Source organism: Eriocheir sinensis, chromosome 66 (genome assembly GCF_024679095.1).
Source record: "Eriocheir sinensis breed Jianghai 21 chromosome 66, ASM2467909v1, whole genome shotgun sequence".
In the NCBI taxonomy this organism is placed as follows: domain Eukaryota; kingdom Metazoa; phylum Arthropoda; class Malacostraca; order Decapoda; family Varunidae; genus Eriocheir; species Eriocheir sinensis.
The window spans coordinates 7,194,916-7,209,384 of NC_066574.1; the positions used below are offsets into that span (position 1 = coordinate 7,194,916).

The following is a 14,469-nucleotide window of genomic DNA, read 5'->3' on the forward strand; positions in this document are numbered from 1 at the left end:
GTAAACACGCTACTTTCCACGCGTCCAGCAAGTGTTTATGGGTGGAAAGTTGCATGATTCCGAAGGCCTCATGATCGCAGGTGTGTGGCGGGGAGGGAGAATGATAATGGCGGTGATAATGGGAACGATGATGGTTGTGGTGATGTTATGACTGATACGACTGTGACTACTGCTACGACATCAACATCAACATCAAGAAGAAAAACATCAATACTATCGCTGCGGTTTACCACTATCTCATTATTATTATTATTATTATTATTGTTATTATTATTATTATTATTATTATTATTATTATTATTATTAGTAGTAGTAGTAGTAGTAGTAGTAGAATTGTATTATTATTATTATTATTATTATTATTATTATTAGTAGTAGTAGTAGTAGTAGTAGTAGTAGTAGTAGTAGTAGTAGTTGTTGTTGTTGTTGTTTTTGTTGTTGTTGTTGTTGTTGTTGTTGTTGTTACCATCATCATCATCATCATCATCACCGTCATCATTATCCATATCATACGTATACATTAAACGAAGCATTCATGAAAATGTTAATAATAATCATAATAATAATAATAATAATAATAGAAATAAAAATAAGAATAATTGCAATGGTGATAATAACATATATAGTAGTGTATGTGTGTGTGTGTGTGTGTGTGTGTGTGTGTGTGTGTGTGTGTGTGTGTGTGTGACCCCAGGCTCTGAGGTCACTTGCTGGGGTCAGGGGAGGACTTGTGATAACGTTGTCTTGCTGACGGGAAAGAAAACGTGACCCCCCCCCCTCTCTCTCTCTCTCTCTCTCTCTCTCTCTCTCTCTTGAGCTACAGCCAAGCGGAAGTCACGAAAAGAAAGTGAGAAAAAGTGAAATAAGTTGAAAAGCATGACGCGCTCTCTCTCTCTCTCTCTCTCTCTCTCTCTCTCTCTCTCTCTCTCTCTCTCTCTCTCTCTCTCTCTCTCACGTGAAAGGGGGGTCGGGGGGAGGGGGGGGGTCATCTCGTCCCTGCCAGTGAAAGGTTCAGGCAACTCACATTCCTCGAGTGAAGGTCCCTTGTGTGTGTGTGTGTGTGTGTGTGTGTGTGTGTGTGTGTGTGTGTGTGTGTGTGTGTGTGTGTGTGTGTGTGTGTGTGTGTGTGTGTGTGACTTGCATATTTCCAGCTATGTAATACTGACGTGTGTGTGTGTGTGTGTGTGTGTGTGTGTGTGTGTGTGTGTTTAGTGGAAAGGTCAGGGATCAGGAAGTTGGATGCTTCAGATACTTGCATACAGCGGTGTTTGTTTTTCTCCCTCGTTTTCCTCGCGTGTGGTTGTGTGTTTTTGTTTGTTTGTTTGTTTGTTTTCCTCGTGTGTGGGTGTGTTTTTGTTTATTTGTTTGTTTTCCTCGTGTGAGTGTTTGCGTGTGTGTTTGTTGGTTACTTTCTTTCTGTGTGTACATGTGTGTGTGTGTGTGTGTGTGTGTGTGTGTGTGTGTGTGTGTGTGTGTGTGTGTGTGTGTGTGTGTGAGTATAAGCACAGACACACAGGAAAGTAAAACACACACACACACACACACACACACACACACACACACACACACACACACACATGTACACACAGAAAGAAAGTAACCAACAAACACACACACACACACATACCGGAGATGCCTGGCCGGCTTTCTGAATATGTAATGTGATGAAGCTTTTGTACTTTTTTTTCTTGGTCAATTAAGCGACCCGAGGTGAAGGGTGAGACCGGTACTGTACCCCGCGCACCTGCCCTGCTACTTACCTGCCCACCTGCTTACTCACTTACCTACCTCTGTTTACCTCTATTCACCTATATTCACTACCGTACATACCTTCTCACCTACCTATATTCCTACCTATCCGCTATTCCTAATTACCTACTTCCCTGTCTACCTATTTACCTCCCTATCTGCTCACCTACTTACCTAACCACCTACCTATGCCCTACCTGCCTAAGTAATTACCTACCTACATCCCATTTACCTACTTACCTATTCATCCATCTACCTGGCTATCTACCTGTCCGCTTACCTACCTGACTCACGGGCAAAGATACAAACAGAGAGAGAGAGAGAGAGAGAGAGAGAGAGAGAGAGAGAGAGAGAGAGAGAGAGAGAGAGAGAGAGAGAGAGAGGCGAGTGTGAGTCCCGTCTAACAAAGCGGCGTAATATATGCAAATTAACGAGGAAGATAAACACGAACGGGTTAGCAGACCGTACAAGCAGGCGTGTTTTCTCGAGCTGACCGATTATAGTGTTCGTTAAGAGAGTAAATATTTGCGTTAGCTTTAGTTGATGTATCGATATGTTTTGTTTTGTATTTTTTCTTTTCTTTTTTTGGTTAATCAGGTCTGAGCGACGGGTGTTTGTGTGCGTGTGGGTGGGGGAGGGGTGTGTGTTTGTGTGTGTGTGTGTGTGTGTGTGTGTGTGTGTATGTGTTTACAGCAGAGGAGACAGTGCAAGGGCGTAAAAAAAAAGGAAAACAATAATGAAAAAAAAGGCCGTGTGTGTGTGTGTGTGTGTGTGTGTGTGTGTGTGTGTGTGTGTGTGTGTGTGTGTGTGTGTGTGTGTTGCTAATCTATGCCTTTTATTTTCATTTCTATTACGTTTCAGGTTTTCTTTTTTTTTCTCGGTATTGCTTTCTAAATTTTCACTTATATATTTTTTTCTCTTTTTTGTTTCTCCATCTGGTCATCATTGCATCTGTCAATTTATTTTATCTTTATCTGTCAATTAGTTTTTCTTTACCTTCACTTTTCCTGTCTCTTCTTCCCTCTCTCCTAATTTTTCTTCGCTTCTCTCGTTCTTCTGTTTGTTTTTCATATCATCTTTTTCATTTCTTTCTCTATATCCGTTTCTTAATCTTCACTTTTACAAATTCTTCTTATCATTTTATCCTTGCATTCCTATTTCTTTCCATTTTTCTTTTATCTAATTCTTATTATTTTCTCCCCCTTTCCATTTATTTCCTACTGTCTCTGCTCATATTTTGATCTCTTCCCTTCTTCCTTTCCCTTTCCTTTCTTTCCTAAGCCCCCTTCTCTCTCTCTCTCTCTCTCTCTCTCTCTCTCTCTCTCTCTCTCTCTCTCTCTCTCTCTCTCTCTCTCTCTCTCTCTCTCTGTCTATCTATCTATCTCTCTATCTATCTATCTATCTCTCTTACACCTCATCCTTTATATTTACAGAACTGATGGCGGCTTCTGAAGGGACACCACCAGCAACAGGAGGAGGAGGAGGAGGAGGAGGCAAGGAGGTAGCAGCGGCAGTAGTAGGGGCAGCAGGAGGCGGTGGCGGGGAGGGTCTTGCTCTCCCGCCCTCGACACCCTCAGAGCCCGGCACTCCGCCGACCACGAGGACCCAGCACGCCCCGGGGTAAGGCAAGTCAGGGCAGGGCAATGGGAGGGTCCGTTTGTGTTTGTCGCTGTTGGTGTGTGGTATAATTAATTGTGTGTGTTTATTTGTTTGTTTGTTTATGTATGTTTATTTATTTATTTATTATTTTTTTGTGTGTGGGTGTTTTTTCCAATTTCATGTCTAATTATTTTCCTGTTCTTTCTCATCCTGTGTATTACAAGCAGCAGCTTCATGTTTTATCTTTTTTATTGGTCGTTCACCTTTCTAATTATTTTTCTGCCTACGTGTTCAAATTAACCTGTGTAGCTTTCTTCACCTCACGTCTAGTATTTTCCTGCTTGCTGCGTGGATACTGCAAGCTTTATTTAATTGCGTGGGGAGAGGAGTGACAAACATGTTTTGATTAATATATATATATATATATATATATATATATATATATATATATATATATATATATATATATATATATATATATATATATATATATATATATATTTGCCCATTGCGCCATTAGGTTCTCTTGTGGCTGCCGTGATGTATGACTCTTGCTGGGCCCATGCTGCCCCTGATGTTCCTCTTGAACAAAGCCGCTGAGGTTTGGGGTTGGTTGAGTATCTGGGCAGCATGTCGCCACTCGGCGATGGCTGAAAATGGCCAGCTGTTTGGGATGGGACTCGAACCTGGTCCATGGGATCACCGCGTCCGCGGCATGTTTATGTATACATGGATTTGTTGATGACCACTCAGGAAGCAACGACAACACGAGAAACCCGAGCGCTTTCGTGTAATACATATTCAGGGGAAGAGATCACCAGCAAACATATACACCACGCGCTATAAAGTAATTGTTTTGTATACATGAGTATGTATATGTGGATACCTGGAGGTAAGTAGAAAGATACATAGATGTAGTAATTCGTTGATTGATTAATAGATAGATAGATAAATAGATAGATAGATATATAGATAGATAGGTAGTGAGATATATAGACATGCAAGCAGATTGATAGTCAGATACTTGTATATGTAAGTAGTACATTCTTAAGCGAAAACAGTATACCTATGACTTGACAAGATAGATGAACATATAAGTGCATGGATAACAAGGTGGGATATACACGTCAGCGCTGGCTCAGGTATTTCACGACCCGCACAAAAACAAGCACAGTAAAGTTGGTCAGGCGGAGAGGTGATTGACCCTTGACCCCCTCCTTGACCCCTCCTGACCCCTCCCCCGGCCACGCCCCCTCCAGGTATGCCCACGTGTTTGCCTGCCCGCTGGTCACCTTCACTCTGCCTTGTTAGCTCCGCGCCTTTCTCGTCTCGGCCACTCCTCTCTGTTTGCTATCCTTATTTTCTTCTTTTCTCATCTCTTTACTTATTTTCTATTCCTCTCCTATCTCTTTACATTTCTTTTTCGTTCCCTTTTTTTGCTTTGTTTCCTTCAGTCACCCATTGTTCCCTTGTTTCCTGTTTTTGTTTATTATTTACCTCTATTCCTCTTCTTCTTTTTTCTGTTTATATAACTTTTCTATTTATATCACTTTTCTGTTGTTCCCCTTCTTCCTTTTTTCATCAAGTCTTCCTTTTCTCTCTTTTATTCTTGTCAGTTCCATTCCTCTCCATCTCCCTTTCTTTCTTTCTTTATTTATTTGCCTTTTTTTCCTTTTCTTTTTACATCCATTTGTTTTTATTAATTTTCCATCTCTTTATTTCCCTCTCCTCTTCGTCCCTTTTGCCTTGTTTTCTTCAGTCACTCTTTACTCTCTTGTTTCCTGATTTTCTTTTAATTGTTTGCCTCTATTCCCCGTATTTTCCTTTCTGTTTACATGCTATTTTATTTCTCTCCTACCTCTTTATTTCATTTCTCTATTCGTCCCCTTTCATCCTTGTTTTCTCCACTCCTTCATTGCTCTCTTGCTTACTCTCCTCTACCTCGTTTCCCTTCTGTAAAACTTATCATCCTTTCCTTCTTCCAAGTCCTTCAACACAGCTTCTTATTCTACCCGCATTCTGACCCTTCAGCAGAACTTCTCCCAACATCAACAACACTCAACACATCAACACGGCTACTTTTCCCTCTCTCCTTCAACCCCCTCAACACAACTCCTCTCCCATCCTTCACCCCGTTCAACACAACCTCTTTTCCTCCTCCCCTCTTTCAGCACCTCTAACTCAACTGCTTTTGCTTCTTTTTCAAACCCCCTTTTGCTTAACACTTTCGTATCCCTCCTTTTTTTACATTAACTCAACGTTCTAGGACACCACCAGCAAGACTTCGGAAGAGTGTAAGAGAAGGAGGAATATCCACTCACAGCTCTTCCTCACGCCTTCCCCTTCAGGTCATCTTCCCCACGCAGAAGGCGAGTGTCGGCGGCCTCAAGTACAGCCTCGGGGGCCTCCTTAGCCTCCCTCCTGGCCAAGCTCCATCACCCGCCCTCCTCCAGCTTATCTCTCGAAGGGAAACTCAGGATACGCGCCACGCTGTGAGTTGATGTTGGTGGTGGTGGTGGTGGTTGCTGAAGGGTTGATAGGGGCAATGTTACCAGATGATCGCTCCTAGCATTGTGTATCTTTCGTTTTCTGGCCCATGACTATTGCAAATAAACACCGATAATTAACCATTCCAACGATAACTATGAATAAATCTGATTATCGGGGCGCAAGAGACAGATTTTGGGCTTGAAATCGGTAGATATGAGAGCCTGAAGATGGCGGTCTGGCAATGCTGGGTTGGGGGATTTTGGAGGGGGGTAGGGTAAGAGGGCTATTGAGTGTTTTTTTTTTTTGGAGGGGGGTAGGGTAAAGGGGCTATTGATATGGGCGGTAGTGATGGGCTATGGAAAGTGATTATTGGGAGGGGGCGGAGTTTGGAGAGTTATTGATAAAGAAAGATGTTATTGGTGTGGGAGGTGGTGATGATTGTTGAAGGATTGGGGGAGGGTGCAGGGTGTGTGGGGGAGGGGGTGTTATTGCTGTGGGTGATGGGGATGGGTGAATGGTTGATGGGGAGGGTGAAGGGACTGGACTGGCTTATTATTAGAGAAAGGGGTTATTGTTTTATATGGCAATAGGGATTGGTAGGGTTGAACGAACCTAACCTAACCTAACCTAACCTAACCTAACCCTTACCTCACCTCACCTCACCTAACCTAATCTAACCTCACCTAACCTAACCTAACCTAACCTAACCTAACCCTTACCTCACCTCACCTAACCTAACCTAACCTAACCTAACCTAACCCTTACCTCACCTAACCTAACCTAACCTAACCTAACCTAACCTAACCCTTACCTCACCTAACCTAACCTAACCTAACCTAACCTAACCTAACCTAACCCTTACCTCACCTCACCTAACCTAACCTAACCTAACCTAACCTAACCCTTACCTCACCTCACCTCACCTAACCTAACCTAACCTAACCTGGTACATATGTATTTACTGGGTTGATAAGAAAGATGAAGCCCTCAGTGGGAATAATAATAAATATGAAAGTTATTGATGAGTTTGATATAAGCGATACATCTACTAACAAGGGTAATTTCAAGTTTTTTTTTCTTTAAGGGAGGTTGATAGAAGAGATGAATCGTGATTGGTAAAGGTGTAAGAAGAGAGATTGTAGAAGAAATATTATGCTGGTAGTAGTAGTAACAGTAATAGTAATAATAGTAAAAGTAGTAGTAGTAGTAGGAGTAAATTGACGACCAGATGGTGTACCGTACTTTCAAGGGACTGCGGGAGTGACGTGCTGGGCTGCCGGTTCTCTCCTGACGGGTCCTTGGTGGGGGCGGCGCTCAGGTCAGGCCAGGTCAAGTTCTTCACGCAGGCCGCCACGCTCTCACACACCTTCCAGGTAAGCTCACGCGGGTGCAACACAACTAGGGCACAGGTGAGTAAGGTGAGATGTTCAGGTAATGGAGTTGTGCAATAGGGAGTAGATGCATTTTTTTTTTGTTGCAGTGTGTGTGTGTGTGTGTGTGTGTGTGTGTGTGTGTGTGTGTGTGTGTGTGTGTGTGTGTGTGTGTTTACCTAGTTGAATTTACCTAGTTTTAGTTTTTCAGGGCCTCGGCTTACGCTCGTGTGGTCCCGTCTCCGTATCTGTGTGTGTGTGTGTGTGTGTGTGTGTGTGTGTGTGTGTGTGTGTGTGTGTGTGTCGTCTGTAAATCCATTAACCACCTATTATTCCTCCTGAAGAAATAACGGCAGAAATTATGACCATAGGTGTACTTTAGCATATCCACTGTATATAATTATTATCAATCATTTATTTATAATTATAGGTGCTGAGGTGCATCATTATGTACGCTCTCTTATTATCGTGACACCTCTTTTGATTTTTTTATGTAGGAGCAGCGAGTGGCGGGGTAATTTTTTTTTCATATTATTGTTTCCTTTTTTTGTGGCCTTGAGCTGTCTCCTTTGCTGTAAAAAAAATCATAACAGACATCTTCAAGAAAAATTTAGAGCAAGTCATGGTGGATTACGAGGATAGATTGTTTTCCATTGTGTCCTTTTTGATAGCTTTTGTCTTCATTGTTTTAAGATGTTGGCTCTTATCCATTTTTTATCTTCTTGCGTTAATTTTTCGTCTCCTCTTCTTCTTGTAATGGGTAAGCATAGATTATGATAGTGTTCCAGCGTCCTACCCCTGTAAGTAGATTGGTCTCTTACAAGTCCCCCCCCCTCTGTTCTTACGTTCTTATATCTTGTTCCTGTGTGTGGCCGCCGCAGCTGCCGGGGGAGGCGCCTCGCATCCCGCCCGCCGCCACCTCCATCGTGTGGGTGCCCGGGGGCCCAAGCCAGACCGTTGTCACTACCTGTGAGTACGCGCCGTGGCCTCCCTACTAATGAAGCTTCCTGTTGCTCCGTTGAAATGTGCACGATTTTTATTTATTTATTTATTTATTTATTATTTTTTTACAGCAAAGGAGACAGCACAAGGGCACACAACAAAGGAAAACAATAAAAAAAGCCCGGTACTCGCTGCCCCTGTAGAGAATCCGAAGAGGTGGCCGAAAGAGAGGTCAATTACGTGATTAGATTTTCTCTCTCGCTATCTATCTATCTATTTATCCACCTCTCTGTCTCTATCTATCTATCTGTTATTTCTGTACTATATAATTTTCCAACACTCCTTTTTGTGTGTCCTTTCTGTGTGTTTATTTTTGTCTATGCTGTCGTTTTGTCCTTACTACTGTACAATTTAATCAGTAAACCTCAATTCTTCTTTTTTTCTGTCTTTTTCTGTTATTTCTGTATACATTTTTCGACGCTGTCCTTTTTGTCTGTTATCTCTGTGTGTCTGTTTGTATGTTTGTCTGTCTGTCTATCTGTCTGTCTTTCCTTCCTTACTAGTGTATGATTCCCGAAATTGACCTCTCTTTCGGCCACCTCTTTTGATTCTTTTTTTTTTTTTTTAGGAGCAGCGAGTAGCGGGCTTCTTTTTATTATTGTTTCCTTTTTTTGTGCCCTTGAGCTGTCTCCTTTGTTGTTAAAAAAAAATTGCTGTTTATATGTCAGTGTGTGTTTATAAAAGTATCTGTGAAATGCGAACAAATCATCCATGTTGCTTTCTTTCCCCATCTGCGGCGGTGCACAGACTCCGACGGGCGGCTGGTGGCGTGGCGCGGGCGGGGGGTGGGCGTGGAGGTGTCCGGGGCGGGGGTCGACGTGCGGGCGGCGGCGGTGGGCGGCCTGGAGGGTCAACTGGTCACCTACACGAGGGAGCAAGTCACCCTGAGAGATCTGACCACCCTCAGCCCTACCCTCACCCTGGATCCGGGGTATGTGTAGGGGAGAAAAGGGAGAGGGGGGGATGGGAAAAGGGAAAGGGTGTGAAAGGGGTGAGGGTGTGTTGAAGGGAAAGGGAAAAGTGTGTGTGTGTGTGTGTGTGTGTGTGTGTGTGTGTGTGTGTGTGTGTGTGTGTGTGTGTGTGTTTTTCGTTTTTTTTTTTTTAGTTTGTGTTAGTTTTGTCTCATCACTCGCTAGTCCTTCTCTTCTTCCTTTTTATTATTTGTTCCTTTTTTTAATCTTTTCCCGCCTCGTCAGTCAAGTTTGTTACTAATTTTTCAAAACAGGAAAATTAAATAACTACATGAGGTGGAAGAATTTGATGCTTTCTAATTGTTTTTGTCTGTGTCTGTCGCCATGTCTGTCCCACGGCGAAACCAGCAGTGTTTTTTCCTAAGACTTAACATTAACTAATATTCTGAGAGAGAGAGAGAGAGAGATTTACATAGATTTACATAGAAAATCAGACCACACAGACCCCATGGTCCAGACTTGGTGGTCTGTCCTTAAACCTAAGTGATTTTACATTAATCAGAAGCAAACGTTGCATTTCTACTCTAGTTGATATTAAGTTGAAGGAAGTGACGGTCGAGCTTATTTTGAAGGAGTCAATCGACTGGACCACTGATGATGGGGCTTAGCTTATTCCATTCTCGCACTACAACGTTGGTGAAGAAAAACATTTGAATTTCTACATCTGAGTTTTACGCCATTGTTCCTCGTGCAAAGTGTCATCGATCATAAACAATGTTGATCTGTCTACATTCGTGAAACCATTAAGTATTTTAAAACATTCGATCAGTTTTCCTCGGGCGACGTTTCTCAAGAGAGAACATGTTAAGGGTAGAAAGCCTTCTTCGTAGGATTTGTTGCGAAAGGATAATTTTCGTTGCCCGACGCTGAACACCTTCTAATTTAGCAATATCCTAGACCAAAACTGTACCGCATATTCCAAGTGGGGTCTGACTAAACTGTTGTAGAGCTATTACATCTTTATTAAAAATAAAAGTTTCTTTTAATGAAGCCCAACATTCTGTTCTTTTATTTGCTGCATCGATGCATTGCTGTGAGAATTTGAGGTTTGACGAGAGAGAGAGAGAGAGAGAGAGAGAGAGAGAAGAGAGAGAGAGAGAGAGAGAGAGAGAGAGAGAGAGAGAGAGAGAGAGAGAGAACGACCTGTAGTTTCTTTTTTTGTTTGTTTTCCTTGTTTCTCTCTCTCTCTCTCTCTCTCTCTTTTCTTTCTTTTTCTTTCTTTCTCTTTCTCTCTCTCTCTCTTTCTATCTATCTATCTCTCTATCTATGTATCTCTCTATCTATCTCTCTATCTCTCTATTTATCTCAGCAGTGCAGTGAATGAAAACTTACCTCACGACTTGCTCATCTGTGTTCATCTCACGCCCCTTACCTCTGTACCCGCGCAGGTGTAATTACTCATCGTTACTACCTGGGCGTGCATACGTAAGGGAGACAATAGACCTGTTTGTAGATAGAGATATTAAAGGGAAAATATGGACCAATTAATTTTGTACTTGAGTTGTCGTAGTATGATTAATGGGTGCTGAGATCATGATGCAAGAGTTTTTTTTTATTCCTGGCTAAAGAAGGTAACTGGTTTGTGACATAGCGTGTGTGTTGTTGTTTGTTTTGATGTTTTAGGTGGGTATAATTGATGCGGGTTTTTTTTTCTGTGTATGTGTGTGTTTTGAGAGAGAGAGAGAGAGAGAGAGAGAGAGAGAGAGAGAGAGAGAGAGAGAGAGAGAGAGAGAGAGTTACAACTTTCCTCCACTCTGACAGGAAGAGTTACAACTTGCCTCCACACACACTCTGTCTCTCTCTCTCTCTCTCTCTCTCTCTCTCCCCCTTCCCCCGCCTCCGTCCCCCCTGTAACTCTAGCTCAGTCTCGTGTCGTTAAAGAAAACAGGAATACCTTTCAAGCCTTACCTTTCCTTTGTCTTAGTGAAGAAAAAAAAAAAGACTAACGACACATTCACATTGGCCTTTTCCCTTTGCAGAGTGGGCGGGCAGCTGGTCGGCCGCGGTCCCCTCTGGGCGGTGTGCGGACGCGGTCGTGAGGTGGTGGGTGGAGGGTGTGGGCTAACGTGGTGGGACACTAGGACGGGGGCGGCGACCAAGAGTGTGGGCGGGGTGCAGGTGCGTGGCCCCGCCCTGGCATCCAACCCCCACTCAGGAAAGGTGTGTGTTGGGGGGTGGAGGGGGGGGCGATAGAAGGAGTTTGGGGTAGGTCGGGAAGGAAGGATGGGTCGTGTGGTGGATAGGTGAGTGGATAGACGTGGGGTGTAGGGGTGAGGGGAGTGGATGGGAGTGGACTTTTGGGGGCTAAGAAGAGGGAGGATAGGTGGATTATGTGGATAGGTGAGTGGATGGACGTGGGGGATTGTGAGTGGGTGTGATTGTGGGTGTGGGTGTGGGTGGGGCTTTGTGGTAGGTCGGAAAGGGGGAGAAAGGATGGGTTGTGTGGATAGATGATAAATGGATAGGTTGTGGGGGTTGGGAGTGGTTACAGGGAGAGGGGGGGAAGGGACTTTGTGGTAGATCAGGGGGGGGAGAAAAGATGAGACTGTGTGGATGAGTTAGTCTAGTCTAGTGGATGAATGGGGGGGGTTGGTTTAGTCTGTGTGGTTGGGGGGCAGGAAAGGCTTTTTGGTTGATGGTGGGATGAAGTGTGGGGAGAGGAGATGGGGAGGGTTGGGAGTGTGTGTGTATGTGTATTGAGGAAGAAGTGTGTTGTTGGGAGTGCGTGATAATAAAAATTAAAAACTCTCTGCTGGTAAAAAAGAATCAAAAGTGGTGGCCGAAAAAGAGGTCAATTTCGGGAGGAGAGGTGTGTAGTTAGGAAGAAAAACGGTTTTGAGGTATAAGTGAATCATAAGTTGTGTTACTGAAGTGATGAATGAGGAAAGGACATTATTAAGTGACTTATTTATTGGTGACTAAAGTAATAATGACAGAAAAAAATAACATCTCTATTAAAAAAATACAAAAAAACAGACGGAGTATTTAGTTGTGGGTATTTCTGAGGACGCTTTGCTATTTATTTCCCCCTAAAGTACTGTGGCTGGGTGGGAGTTGAGGTGGAGAGCAGAAGCGTGTGGTGTGTTTCTGAGTGCTGTTGAATGACAAATAGTGCCGAGGATGCTGTATGGCCCCTACTATCCCCTTCAGTTGTTGAGTGGAAACTGGGGCGGAGGCCAGGACAGCGTCAAGGTATGGGAGTCATCCAGCGCCAAGCTCACCCACGTCCTCCACTCAGAGTCAGCCCACACCTCGGTAAGTACACCCACAGCATCCAGAGTAGTAGAAGTAGTAGATATAGTTGTGTCTTGTGTGGTAGAAAGTTCACCTTAATTAAGCCCCATCCATTAACCCATCCTCTCCTATACTGCCTCATCCCTTTAATCCCATTCCTATATATTACTTCCATGACCCCATTCACTTAACTACTGTCTCCACCCATGATCCCCTGCTGTCCCTTCACCCATTGCTTTCCCATACTACCCTGCCTCCAGTCTTCTATCTACTCCCTGTCTTAAGTCTCCCACCTTCACCTTTCCTTCCCTCCCAGGTGTACTGCGCTACGTGGGTCGGGAAGGACATGGTGGTGGTGGGCGGAGCGGACCCCAACTTGCTGCGGCTGGCGACACTGGACAACACGGTGAGGAAGGACAGGAAAGTGAGAGGGAGGAATGCATAAGGGAAAGGGAAGAGAAAGGACAGGGAGGAATGGAAAGAAAAGAGAAAGGATAGGAATGAGACGAGGAGGAATGGAAAGGAAAGGAGAGACAGGAAGGAATGGAAAGAAAGAAAGGAAAGGAAAGAGACAGAGGGAATGGAAAGGAAAAGGAATGCATGAAAAAAAAGGTGAAGGGTAGAAAATGTAAACAAGAAAAGGGAAGGAAATGATTTATAGAAAGGGGAAAGAAATACCAAGACGTCACTAAGGAAGGGAAATAAAAAAATACTCCCTCCCTTCCTCCCTTACCGTCTCCCACCCTCACCCATGCCACCCTCCCCCTTACAGACGGTGGGCGTGTTGCGTGGCCTCAGACAACCCCTGTGGTGCGTGGACGCCTTCGTAGCGCGCCCACACCAGGGGACGCGCATCGCAATCGCCTCGGGGACATCCCTCTACCTCCTCGATGTCCTGAAATAGACACGGAGGAACTCGCCTGAACTTACCTTCTGACCTTACTTGACCTGGTAACCTGCCTGCTGTTTGGTTGACCCTGCATCCTCCTCTCCCCTCTCTTCCTTCTGACCTGGTGAGCTTGTTTTTGTTTTGTTGTTTTGTTATTGTTGTGATTTGGTGACCTGTAGTGTATGTAGTTAGTCTTTTGTTTCTTTGTGTCTTATTTTCTGGTTCTATGTTTATCTTTTATTCCTTTTCTTTATTTCTGGTTTATCATTATTTATCCATGTGATCGGCCCCAGTCCGTTGTTGATGCAGGCGAATTTTTTTTATAGTGATGCTGATTTTTTTTCTGTTGTGGGGGTTCGTTGATATTTTTCCTCATTTATTTATTTATTTATGTTATTTATTTATTTATTTATTTATTTATATTTGTTTATTTTTAATGGTGTTTGCTTTCATTCCCTCGCCCCCACGAAGCCTACCAATGTGTCCTTTTACTTAGAGCACGGCAGTTTTATTTATTTCATACCCGCTACTTTTTTTTTCATGGACAGAGAGACTTCCTTACCTGATGAATGATATTAGTGTGACAGAACCCCGCGAAGGACGAGTTTATACAGAAATCTAATGTAATCTATCAACTTGAGGGTTTTGTATTCCTTATCAGTGAATTGTCAATGGCAATAGATCTATTTTTGGCCACTCTACTCTATTTAGGAGCAGCAAGTAGCGGGCTTTTTTTCATTATTTTCTTTTTTTTTTACGCCCTTGCACTGTCCCCTCTGCTATAAAAAATGATACCTGATGAATGATATTAGTGTGACAGAACCCCGCGAGTGACAGAACCCCACGAGTTTATACAGAAATCTAATGTAATCTAGAACCTTGAGGGTTTGACAGAACCGCAGTGAATTGTGACAGAACTTTTTGGCCCTCTATTCTAGTGACAGAACCCCGAGAGTGACAGAACCCCGCGAGTGACAGAACCCCGCGAGTGACAGAACCCCGAGAGTGACAGAACCCCGCGAGTGACAGAACCCCGAGAGTGACAGAACCCCGAGAGTGACAGAACCCCGCGAGTGATGAGTTTATACAGAAATCTAATGTAATCTAGCAACTTAAGGGTTTTGTATTCCTTATCAGTGAAATGTCAATGGCAATAGATCTTTTT

The 14,469-nt window shown here is 43.5% G+C and overlaps 1 protein-coding gene across 1 annotated transcript; it reads left to right on the forward strand.

The window, feature by feature from the left end:
* The first annotated feature begins 3,187 nt into the window (after window positions 1–3,187).
* On the forward strand, window positions 3,188–14,135 carry LOC126987657 (uncharacterized). Its single transcript, XM_050844787.1, has 9 exons — window positions 3,188–3,369; window positions 5,697–5,840; window positions 7,088–7,211; window positions 8,090–8,177; window positions 8,958–9,141; window positions 11,161–11,341; window positions 12,332–12,436; window positions 12,732–12,821; window positions 13,188–14,135. The coding sequence occupies exons 1-9, from the start codon at window positions 3,188–3,190 to the stop codon at window positions 13,317–13,319; spliced, it is 1,230 nt and encodes a 409-aa protein (XP_050700744.1). The 3' UTR covers window positions 13,320–14,135.
* Window positions 14,136–14,469: the final 334 nt, after the last annotated feature.

Coding starts and splice junctions, on each gene's coding strand:
- LOC126987657 (XM_050844787.1), top strand. CDS start 3,188: ATGGCGGCTTCTGAAGGGACACCACCAGCAACAGGAGGAGGAGGAGGA. Junction 3,370..5,696: donor AGGACCCAGCACGCCCCGGG/GTAAGGCAAGTC, acceptor CTTCCCCTTCAG/GTCATCTTCCCCACGCAGAA. Junction 7,212..8,089: donor CGCTCTCACACACCTTCCAG/GTAAGCTCACGC, acceptor TGGCCGCCGCAG/CTGCCGGGGGAGGCGCCTCG.